The 10768-nt window shown below is 41.1% G+C and overlaps 1 protein-coding gene across 1 annotated transcript in view; it reads left to right on the forward strand.

Moving 5' to 3' along the window:
* HS6ST3 (heparan sulfate 6-O-sulfotransferase 3) overlaps nucleotides 1–7663 on the forward strand; it is a 707292-nt gene extending 699629 nt beyond the window's left edge. The window contains exon 2 of the mRNA XM_025364789.1: nucleotides 619–7663. Coding sequence (XP_025220574.1) covers nucleotides 619–1327 — 709 coding nt within the window. The 3' untranslated portion in view covers nucleotides 1328–7663. The remainder of the gene's footprint in view (nucleotides 1–618) is intronic.
* Nucleotides 7664–10768: the final 3105 nt, after the last annotated feature.

The following is a 10768-nucleotide window of genomic DNA, read 5'->3' on the forward strand; positions in this document are numbered from 1 at the left end:
ATCGCTTGAACCCAGGAGGCAGAGGTTGCAGTGAGCCAAGATTGTGCCACTGCACTCCAGCCTGGGTGAAGGAGCGAGACTCCCTCTCAGAAAAAAAGAAAAAAAAAAATGAGATTAAGGAGAATACAGGTTCAGCCTCGTTCTTTCTAATCCCATGTCCTTGGATAGATCACTTCACCTCCTTCATGTAACCCTATCATATGGAACCGCATCTACCACAAAGGTTTGCTGTAAGAATCAAATGAAACAGCAGATGGGTAATAACTTAAAAATCATGGTATTTTCTCTAAATGTAAGGTATAGTTATCGCCAGTAGTAAGTTATCAGTGAATAATTGCTGAACGAATGAATGAATGAACTATCTATTCTTTCCACCTCATGCATCCCCACACTGGAGCAAGGAGGAAAAGCCCAACAAACTCAGCATTGAAAACTGGTACACACATCTTTATAGAAACATATGCACACGCATCAATAGGCACAAATGCAGGCAGGTACTCTCACATGAACATCTGGCAAAAGAGTCCCTTGACTCAATGCTGATGTAAAATTGTAGCAATTTAGATCCCTCCTGTTAGAGTTGTCAACTACTGATGCTCTTCCTCTAATTTCTTCTAGGAATTTCTATTACATCACAATGTTACGGGATCCAGTGTCACGTTACCTGAGCGAGTGGAAACACGTCCAGAGAGGGGCCACGTGGAAAACCTCTCTTCACATGTGTGATGGAAGAAGCCCCACCCCAGATGAGCTGCCGACCTGCTACCCTGGGGATGACTGGTCTGGGGTCAGCTTGCGGGAGTTTATGGATTGCAGCTACAACCTGGCTAACAATCGCCAGGTGCGCATGCTGGCTGACCTCAGCCTGGTGGGCTGCTACAACTTGACTTTCATGAACGAGAGTGAAAGAAACACCATCCTATTGCAGAGTGCAAAGAACAACCTGAAGAACATGGCCTTCTTTGGGCTCACTGAGTTCCAGAGGAAGACACAGTTTCTCTTTGAGAGAACATTCAACCTCAAGTTCATCTCCCCCTTCACGCAGTTCAACATCACGCGGGCTTCTAACGTGGAGATCAATGAGGGCGCCCGCCAACGCATTGAGGAGCTAAACTTCCTGGACATGCAGCTTTACGAGTATGCAAAAGATCTCTTCCAGCAGCGCTACCACCACACCAAGCAGCTAGAGCACCAGAGGGACCGCCAGAAGCGGCGGGAGGAGCGGAGGCTGCAACGGGAGCACAGGGACCACCAGTGGCCCAAAGAGGATGGGGCTGCAGAGGGGACTGTCACCGAGGACTACAACAGCCAAGTGGTGAGATGGTGACCCCCTGCCCTCTCCTCTCTCAGGATGGGGAGGATGAGCAGGCACATTGACCTTCTGTTGAGTTACCTTGGAGAAGCTGGGCCATGAGGACATCTGGCTGTGTGTGCTTGATTTGGACATCTGCTTCCTTCTTTGTCTTCATTTTTATCCAGCTGGAGATTATCTGTCTTGTTCTTTTTTTCTTTTCTTGACATTTTGCAATTGGTGATATTAAGTAGGGTAGGAGTGCATCCCATATAGACTGTTTTAGAAGGCCAAGGAGAGCCACACTGAAAAAGGAGACAGTTCCTGTGATCTCCTTTGCAGGAGCATAGAATAGTTTGGGTACCAGGAACCCACAGAGGCACACATGAAAAGCCAAATTATGGCTTGGATGTTCTGCTGAAACTGGTCTATGTCATACTGTCTCCCATTATGAGAATGTCAGTCAGTATAAAGAGAAAGAGAAAAACATTTCAGCCCTTAGATGAGGTCTTACACCAACCACCACTTGGCTGTTAGCTGTCATCTTTGAACTCTATTTGAATGTGACTTAAATCACAAGTAACGTGTTTTGTTGTTGCAGTTGTTTTGAAACAAAATTATCCTATTATTGACCATTGCTAGAGAGCCACATCCTACAAAATCCTGACACCACAACCTTAAGCCATGCCTTTCCTTCCATCTTTTAGGGAATGGGGAGTGGATCCAGAATAGAGGAGGTTGTAGCCCCTGATAAATCAACATTGGTAGGAGCATTTAAGAGAAAACTTGCTTATTTGCTAATGCCTAAAGGGATCTCTCTTTACCAATTGTTGCTTTCAATGTGAGGAACGAATGATAAATTAAGAGAAAAAAATACCAGGAAGATCAATATACGCCTAACATTTCTAAACTGGTCACATAATCTTAGATTTTAAAGGAATATTTCAGGGTTTAACCTTTTTGCAGAAGTTATGTTCTTTAATGGGGTACTACCAGTCTTAAAATTTTGCCACCACAGAAAGATGTTTTTAAAAGCTTGGCCCAAAGAATAGGAACCTAGCTAGCATGTATACAAAATATATTTGAGGTTACTCAATGAATAAGAACTCTGAATTAGGCCAGGAGACATGAAACACCATTCATGGGATGGTTATCACAGGAGTTTAGACAGACTCTGCCTCCCAGCATCTTGAATGTCTCCAGCCTGATCACTGTTTTCTTCCCACACGATCTTTACCTGTTGTTAGACTGTGGCCACAGCCAGTAAATCAGTCCAGAGTGTCTAAAACTGGACAAGAAATGTGCTGCATTGCCGAGTTCTTATTTTCACCTTTTCATAATCCCAACTACAATAACAAGAAGTTTATAGAATAATAAGGGGATATGTATGGAAGAAGGAAGAGAAAGCCTTTGTCTAGCATTTATTAGGAGGATCAGAGTGAGTGGGAAGTTTTACAACGGATTGATCTGATCAATTCCTTCAAGGAGCTGAAGGCAAAATGTGTGAAACCCCTAAATCAGATTGAAAAGCGTATTTCATTGATATCCAACATGTTTGATGTTTAAGCTAGCTTTACCTAAGCCACTTGTCAGCCTCCAGAATACTCTCTCTGGGGTTGTGAGTCAATCAGCCCACAAGCATTCATGGAGTGCTTACCTGCACAGAGGGAAGTCCAGCAGCTCCACCAGATAGAGAGCTGCAGATGCTTCTCTCACTGTGCGTGGCTTCATCTGGGGTGCAAGGGAAGGCATTATCGGGTGGCTCCCTTGCTCCAGGAACTGAGGGAGGCCCTCTTCATACCTTAAATATATTCTGCACGACGAATGGATATTGTTAGTCTCCGTTTCATAGATGAGAAAAGTGAAGCCCACAGAAAATAAGTAGCTCCTCCACGGGTTGTAAGCTAGGTCTAGCTGACTAAAAAGGTCAAGTTCTCTTTACTCCATCACCATATCCATATGGAATAAGGGCTTGTCCTACCTAAAGCTTCCTGCCAATAATGCAAGAAGCCAGCTGCAATTTCCCAGAAGCATTTATCTCTAACCCATGTGGGTAGCCCAACCGTGACAGCACCACGCTAACATTGACCCAAAGCCATGCTGCCTTGGGTCAGTCCAGCCCCCTCCACATCACTGAGCCATCAATGAGCTGACAGATCCTGACTTTTTAGGCAGCTGTGTTTTTTAAGCCATATACAAGGGTGAGTTAAAAGGGGCCAAGTAAATATTGCTTGTTAGTTGGTAGAGATTAGGCTCACAAAATATTTCTCCATTTCCAATGATTTGTTCCTAAGGTAAGAAGGGAAGGTGGATTGCAGCTGGGATTAATGAGCGGCTCTCTCTCTAGCTTCTCATCTCATTGTTAGGATCTAATTTTCTGCCTAGAATAGCAGGACTGCAAATTATCCTTCTGCCTGCCTCTGTGACACACACACACACACACAAAATCCAGTGTTTTGTCATGTGGAAAATCAAAACAAGTTAGAAAGCATTCGGATTGTTTCTTTTAAACTCACTTTAAAATTTTGGCAAGGAATTCATGCATCATTGAGACTTGGAGGCAGCCCCTGCTCACTTCACGCTGTTCCTTAGGCACCCTGGGATTGGTATCAAAGGCTTCCACTGCCTTCTGCTGAAGGCATGATGTATGGGGCTCCACTTGAGACCAGGTATCAGGATGTTCAGAGGGAGCCTGCTCTTTATGTTGGCCCCAGGCCAGTGCTGAGCAAATTAAAAAGACCAACATGGGCTTCCTCCCTCATTTCATTTCATTCTAAAGCAGCAAACTTGTCATACCCATGGGGTCCTATGTTGACAGAAATGGAGAGGTAGGGATGCAGTTTATTCTCCAAATACTGACTGCCCTCTTCCATGCTGAGTGATGCTCAGGGAAGTGATGCCAGCAGAATGCATCTGGGCCTAAGGATCCGTGGAAGTCAGGAGCATTAAACCCCAAACCAAATCAACTCCAGATATATCAGTGTCAAAAGCCCAAGAAAAGACAAAAAAGAAAAAAAAAACAATCCCCAGGGGTTCTGTAACCCAATTGACTCCTAAAGTTCTTTCCCTTCTCTTGGCAGCTCCAGTACCCAGATTGGAGATTAGGATGAGACGTCTTTGTGTATATGTGCACGTGTGTGTGTGTGTGTGTGTGTGTGTGTGTGTGTGTGTGTGTGTTGTTAAGGACTAAGATACACATTTATTCTGGCTCCTTCTAACTTTTAGGCAGCTAGCTCTTGGAAACTGGAGGAAACTGCCCTGATAATTATTAGAATACTCATAAGTAATTGGCAACATTAACAATCAGTGTTAGACAACAGTGAGGCATGTCATGTGTTTTTATTAAAAATGATAAAGACATGTTTCTTCTCATCTAAAGGAGGTAACTTTGTCATAATTAGTTTGATTAAAAGTTTGAAGTATGAGGACTCTTTGTTATGCCTTTAAGGTAAGTTTTTTAAAAATCTGAGTTGAGAAAGTACTAATATTGGCAAGAAGGTCCCCAAGATAGACCTAGCAAGGAGATAAGAATAGATCATTAAAAAATAAATATAAATGGATTGGATAGAATTCCCATTCAGCTGATTTAACACAGAAATTCAAAATAGAGATTTAACGTGGAAGCTATTTCTCTCTTACTTAAAGGCAAACTGGTTTGACAGTTCTGGTGTGTGATGTTACCAGACGCCTAGGCTCTCTCCTGTTGCTCTGTCATCCTAATGTGCTGCATCCACCTCATGGACCAAGATGGCTGCCATGGCTCCTGCCATCACGTTTATGTTTAAGGTAGTAGAGAGGAAGTGGAGGGAAGTTGCACATATTGCTTCCAGTCACATCTCATGGGATAAAACCTAGACATTTGCCACATCTAGCTGCAAAGAAGGCTAGGGAATGTCTTTATTATTGATTGTCATGTGCCTTGATAAGCAAAGGGGGGTTCTGTTATTAAAGAAAAAATGTGAAACAATGTGGAAATTAATACTGATAAAGACGATCAGTATCTGATACAAAAGGGAACCAAACAATATTTCAAGTGCTTTTTAATGTCACTTACTTCATCATATGTTTTGTGAAATATAAGACTAAAATTCATCACTTTGTGTAGCATTTAATGGTTTTCAAAACATTTTTGCATGTGATGTCTCATTTGGTCCTCATTACATTCTTGTGTGCCAAATAGGACCTCTATTCATTATGCCACTTGCTAGTTTGGGATGGAGAGTATTGTTGTTGAAAGATTTCCCAACGACTCTAATTTATAAGCAAGAAAGTTGCTTAGAGCCCCAGCCTTTTGCCTTCATAGCCTTTCCTACTATTTTATGCAACTCAGCATCAGTATTGGGATTGGGAACTGCAGGAATATGAAATCTAAATCTTTATTGATTTATATCCTTCCTTACCTTTTTTGACATGGAAAATGCCAAAGACACTGGTCAAGTTTACTCTCAGCTCCCTACCTCCAGTGAGGGGACCTCTTATTAGGAATGAAATATCCAAGAGATAGGCGGTGTTGCAGGGGAGACCAAAACTCAGAGGAGGCATTCGAAGACTTCTAGCTGGGTGTCTACTCCATCCAACTCAAAACCTATTCAATATGAAGGCCAAGGGAATGTGCTCACAACTCCTTACTAAGGGAAATCAATATAAACCCTCCTCAAAACAACAACAACAACAAAAACTCCCTTTTTTATGTCTTCTTCCCCAGGCTCTTGGTACTTTTTCAGCAACATACTGCTTTCATTCTTAAAGGTTTCATTGGCTGTTAAATGAGTCCCTTTGCATACTCACTGGAGAGAGGAAATGCTTTAAGTTGTCCTAGCATAAAATCTGCAAACAGAGAGTTTATCTGATTCCTTATCAAGTGTGATCTGTATCTGAAGTCGTGTATAATGGGATCATTTAGAGATGGGGGTTAGGGAGAGTAGGAGTAACTCTAGAGGAAATTGTGGCTTCTAAAAGTAGGCACATCTTTCCAAGGTGGAAAGTTGAATTAAATATATGCCATGCAATACTGAAAAATAGAAAAATGATTAAGATACAGTTTCTGTCCTCTAGAATTAGGGCATCCTGGAAACATATGGACTATAATGCTTTTAGCCATTTGAAATAAATGAGTGAAGAGGATCTTGAGACAGGACCAGAGCTTTGAAATGGTTGTAGGGACTGAAAGCTGAGTTGGAAGGATCAGATCAAAGAGAAAGCTGGGTTGGACTTACACAAGAATACCCTGATCTGATCGCAGCTGTGACTCCAAGGTTTTCCTTTCCCATAGTTGCTGTGACTCCACTGGTCACCAGAGCAACTGCATGTCTTCAGGCTGGGTATTAGGGCTGGCTGGGTCTGATGAGTCTACCCATTTTGTGCCATCTGAGGAGCATGCGAGGGTTCTTTCTCCAAGGCACTTTCGGCCTGCCTTCTTCTCCCCTTCTACCATCTCCACCGGATATAAGCCAATGCCTGTTCTCTTCTCACCACATTCACCTGGACACACATCTGAACTAATTCCTTGAGACTTCAAATTAGCCCTTCTGAGCAAGTGGGCAGGTTGTGAAACCTGTGTGTTTTGTAGCCTAATGAACTGATGGAGTGCACATGAACCCATCTTCATAGCATGTGAAAGAACCAACCTGCCTGGCAGAGGTGCAGAGATTTCCAGAGGACTGGCCTAGCTATAAACACCAGCAACATCTGCAACACAAAAGCCTTTGAACTTCTAGGCAAGGACTCACGCTAACCTAGCAGTATTCCAGATCGAGAACGCGGATGGACAGGTGTCTCTTGAGCCTGTGTTCCAAGATGTCTGTGGAAAGGATTGCAGCTGTCATCCTTTGGCACGCTTAGTGGAACCTCTGTGAGCTACACGTTCTGCTGCATTACGGGAACTCATCAAAGGGCCAGATTGACATCTTGCCAGAAAAACCGGTGTTTTGAGGAGCAAAAGTTTTGTGTACTTCAGTAATTGTCACATTTGTCTTCCACCTCCTTGACATTTATTTGTTAATCATACGATCATTTTTTTCACTTTCCTTTGTTTCTTCCTCAGAAGTACTTCTGGGGCTTTGATTGCATTATTTCTCTTTTAATGTATCATTTCAGTGTTGGAAAGAAAAATCTGGATCTTTATGTGGTGACCCATTTTAGATGTAAAGATAGTTATTCAATAGATAGTAAATTATTTCTCTTAAGAGATATTTCCTTTTATTTCTGTACAATAATATGTATGAACTCAGTTACTAGGGGACTGTATTGTGACATTATCAACCTTTATTGCTATTTAAAAATGATCGTTTGTAGAACTGAGGATTTCCATTGATGTGAAGCACAATTTAATGAATAAGTTAAAATATTAAACTGTTGTGATGTCAAGAGCAATTGTTTTCCCCTGTGTTTTTGTCAGAGACTTTTGCAAAATGAGCAAAGTCGCTAAAACACTTTAAGGGATTTATGGAAATGGAATCCATAGGATCAGCTTTGTCAAACTCGGGAAATCCATGCTTTGGATGCAAATGTGGTTATTGGATGTGAAACATGAAAAGCCATAAAAGACAAAGAAAATATGGATTGAAACAATGTAGAGCCTCTGAGGCCAGAGAGGATTTTATAAACTCTCAAAAACATAAGCTTCTAAAACGGTGGTTCTCGGTAACTCTCCCCCTCGCTGCCCACCCCAGCACACTGAAATCCGCTGTGAAATGTGAAAAAGCCTCCTGGAGATGAAGTGATGAGGTACAGATTTGAGAAACAGCAGTGGGAGAAAACGAGGGATTGGAGCAAAGGATCTGGGAATTCAGTCAAAAGAAAGAAAGAGCTAAGGAAGGAAAAGGGGAGGGGGAAGGGGAAGAGAAAAAACAGCGGAAGAAAATCACCAGTACTAACGTGGGCCTCTCCACAGTGTTAAAGTGTATTTCTCCAATGTGAGATTTTATTTTTAAATAAACAGTTCCTGTAATATAAGCGAAGAAGGAGAGACTTCTAGTAGAGGAAAAAGCTCATTCATTCAAAAATTTCTTGAACAATGCAACTTACTTGATATGGTTTGGCTGTGTCCTCACCCAAATCTCATCTTGAATTGCAGTTTCCATAAGCCCCACGTGTTGTGAGGGAGACCAGGTGGAGATAATTGAACTATGGGGCCCGTTTCCCCCATCCTGTTCTCATAATACTGAGTTAGTTCTCATGAGATCCGATGGTTTTATAAGGGGCTTTTCCCCAGCTTCATTCTGCACTTCTCCTTGCTGCCACCACGTGAAGAAGGACATGTTTGCTTCCCCTTCCACTGAACTGTGAGTCAATTAAACCTCTTTCCTTTATAAATTACCCAGGGTTGGGTATGTCTTTAGTAGCAGTGTGAGAACAGACTAATACATTATTTTTTTGTTCTGTGGAAGTAGGAATTGTGGATTCCTTTCTTGCTTATGGGTGAGATTTGTAACCTTAGAAAAATGTCACCTGACCATGTCCCTCTATCTAGTGGGAATCATAGGCAACGGAGCTTGACTTTAGAACAACGTAGTAGCCACAGGAAAAGCTCCAAAAGACGGTGAAAGTCAAACACACACAAACATGGCATGCATGTGCATGCACAGGCACACACACGAACACACATGCACGCACACACACGGCACACATACACATGCACATGCACACGTGCACACACAGCGTGAAAGAGTTTGGGGGCTTCTGTCTTCCAAGAAAAACCTCAGATAAGAGAAGTACCTAGGAATCCTAAGGTTCACTTCTTTTCCCATTCACCTTGGAAATCGTGTTGAAAATAAGATTGACAAAATGTTGAAAATATTATTAAAAATCTACTCTCAGTGTGATACAGTTTTACTTTCACAGATCAGTTTTCATATAAAATATAAATTTGCAAATTAATGGAGTATAAAATAATCCAACATATTTTTGTTTCATATAACATTAATTTTTTGTGATTGGAAAGTAATACATCATCTTAGATAATAAGGAAAATACTAGGTAGTTTAAAATCCATACATTATAGAGCCAAACTCTGAGATTATTTTGATCAATCTCCTTCCATACTTTTTACGCATTAGCAATTACAATACAATTTAAATAACTCATATTTTTAGGAAATTGGAATCATATAATCTATGCAGTAGAAACATATTAACATCTGAATAACTATTCTTTTAAAACGTAATTTTAATAGCTGCATGTAATTTTGCCATTCCCATATTTTTGGTCATTTTGGTCATTTTCAATTTTTCCACTAATATAAATAACACTGAAATTAACATATTTGTACCTAAGCAGTATCTATGTGGAAGTCTCTGTAAGCCTGTTTGAGATAGGACAGTGGACCACTTGGTTGTATCATCCCAACAATCTGGAAAGTAAAAAATATTCAAGATTGTCAAAATTGCCTAGAAGCAGCTAAATGAATTGTGAACAAAAAATGTCATCTACATAATCAAAGAAAATTATATTATGTATCTCTCTAGAACCACCCCACCTGGCCTAGGACTGAAGTGTTCATTCTTCAAGATGTTGGGAGTGTTGGCTGCTGACCGACAGCTCTCAGCTGAGTCTCTCTTGAGGACTTGCCCTTAGTTAGAGAGAGACACTTCTGCCAAGGTCATGCCGTCTTTGGAGCCATCTAATGATATTGCTGTGGAGGTGGAGGCCAGGGCTTTTAACTAGAGACAACTCTGAAGGATCTTAGCTCCAAAGCTTCCTGTAGGATCAGCTGAGGACTTTGTTTCAAAGCACTTCCTTTCACCGTTTCCCTCTCCCTACTCTGGTTCCTTTGCTCCCCACAATGTATTCCCAACCAGTTTTCCACACAGACATCTCCATCACACACTGTGCTTTCCAGGACACTAGACCATGAACTTGCCAAAGAACCCCAGGTTCTCAACTCCGTAGCCTTCTGCCTGAGCTACTTCCGTGTCTGAGTACCCGGAGTCTTGCCCTCCTCTCTTCTGAGCTCAGCTATGTTTTTTTTAACCTATTTTGGCTTATTTTTTCCAATAGTTCTACCTGTTTAAAGCTGAAAGAGGAATCTGTGTTAGCTCAGTTGGTCAACTTAATGGAATCAGCCTGCTCTTAACTTCAAAATTTTCCTTTAAGTCCATGTTTCTATTGTTTTTCATTTTTCAGCTTTTCATCACATCCTTCCCATTTTGAGGCTCTACATTTTCCTGATTAACTTTCATTCCTTTTCTACTTGGGGGAACTTTTCTCTCTGTTTGTTCATCTCTTCCATAAACCTTCCTGTTCATATTCATTCCCTTTAATAGTATTTTTGTTTCCTATTTATGCTTATAGTTTACCTCTTTACTTCTTACTTTTAGTTCTCATTTTTAATTTTATGCTTATGGTTGTATTTTTCATCTTGATTTTCTTTGCTTTTTAATTTATTGCTTTCAAACTTTAATTTTATTGGTCTAGTTTTTATCTTTTTTAAGAAAATCAATTTAATCTCTCTCTTAATCCCTATCTTTCATTTTTATT

The sequence above is a fragment of the Theropithecus gelada genome, chromosome 17 (assembly GCF_003255815.1).
Source record: "Theropithecus gelada isolate Dixy chromosome 17, Tgel_1.0, whole genome shotgun sequence".
NCBI classification, from domain to species: Eukaryota; Metazoa; Chordata; class Mammalia; order Primates; family Cercopithecidae; genus Theropithecus; species Theropithecus gelada.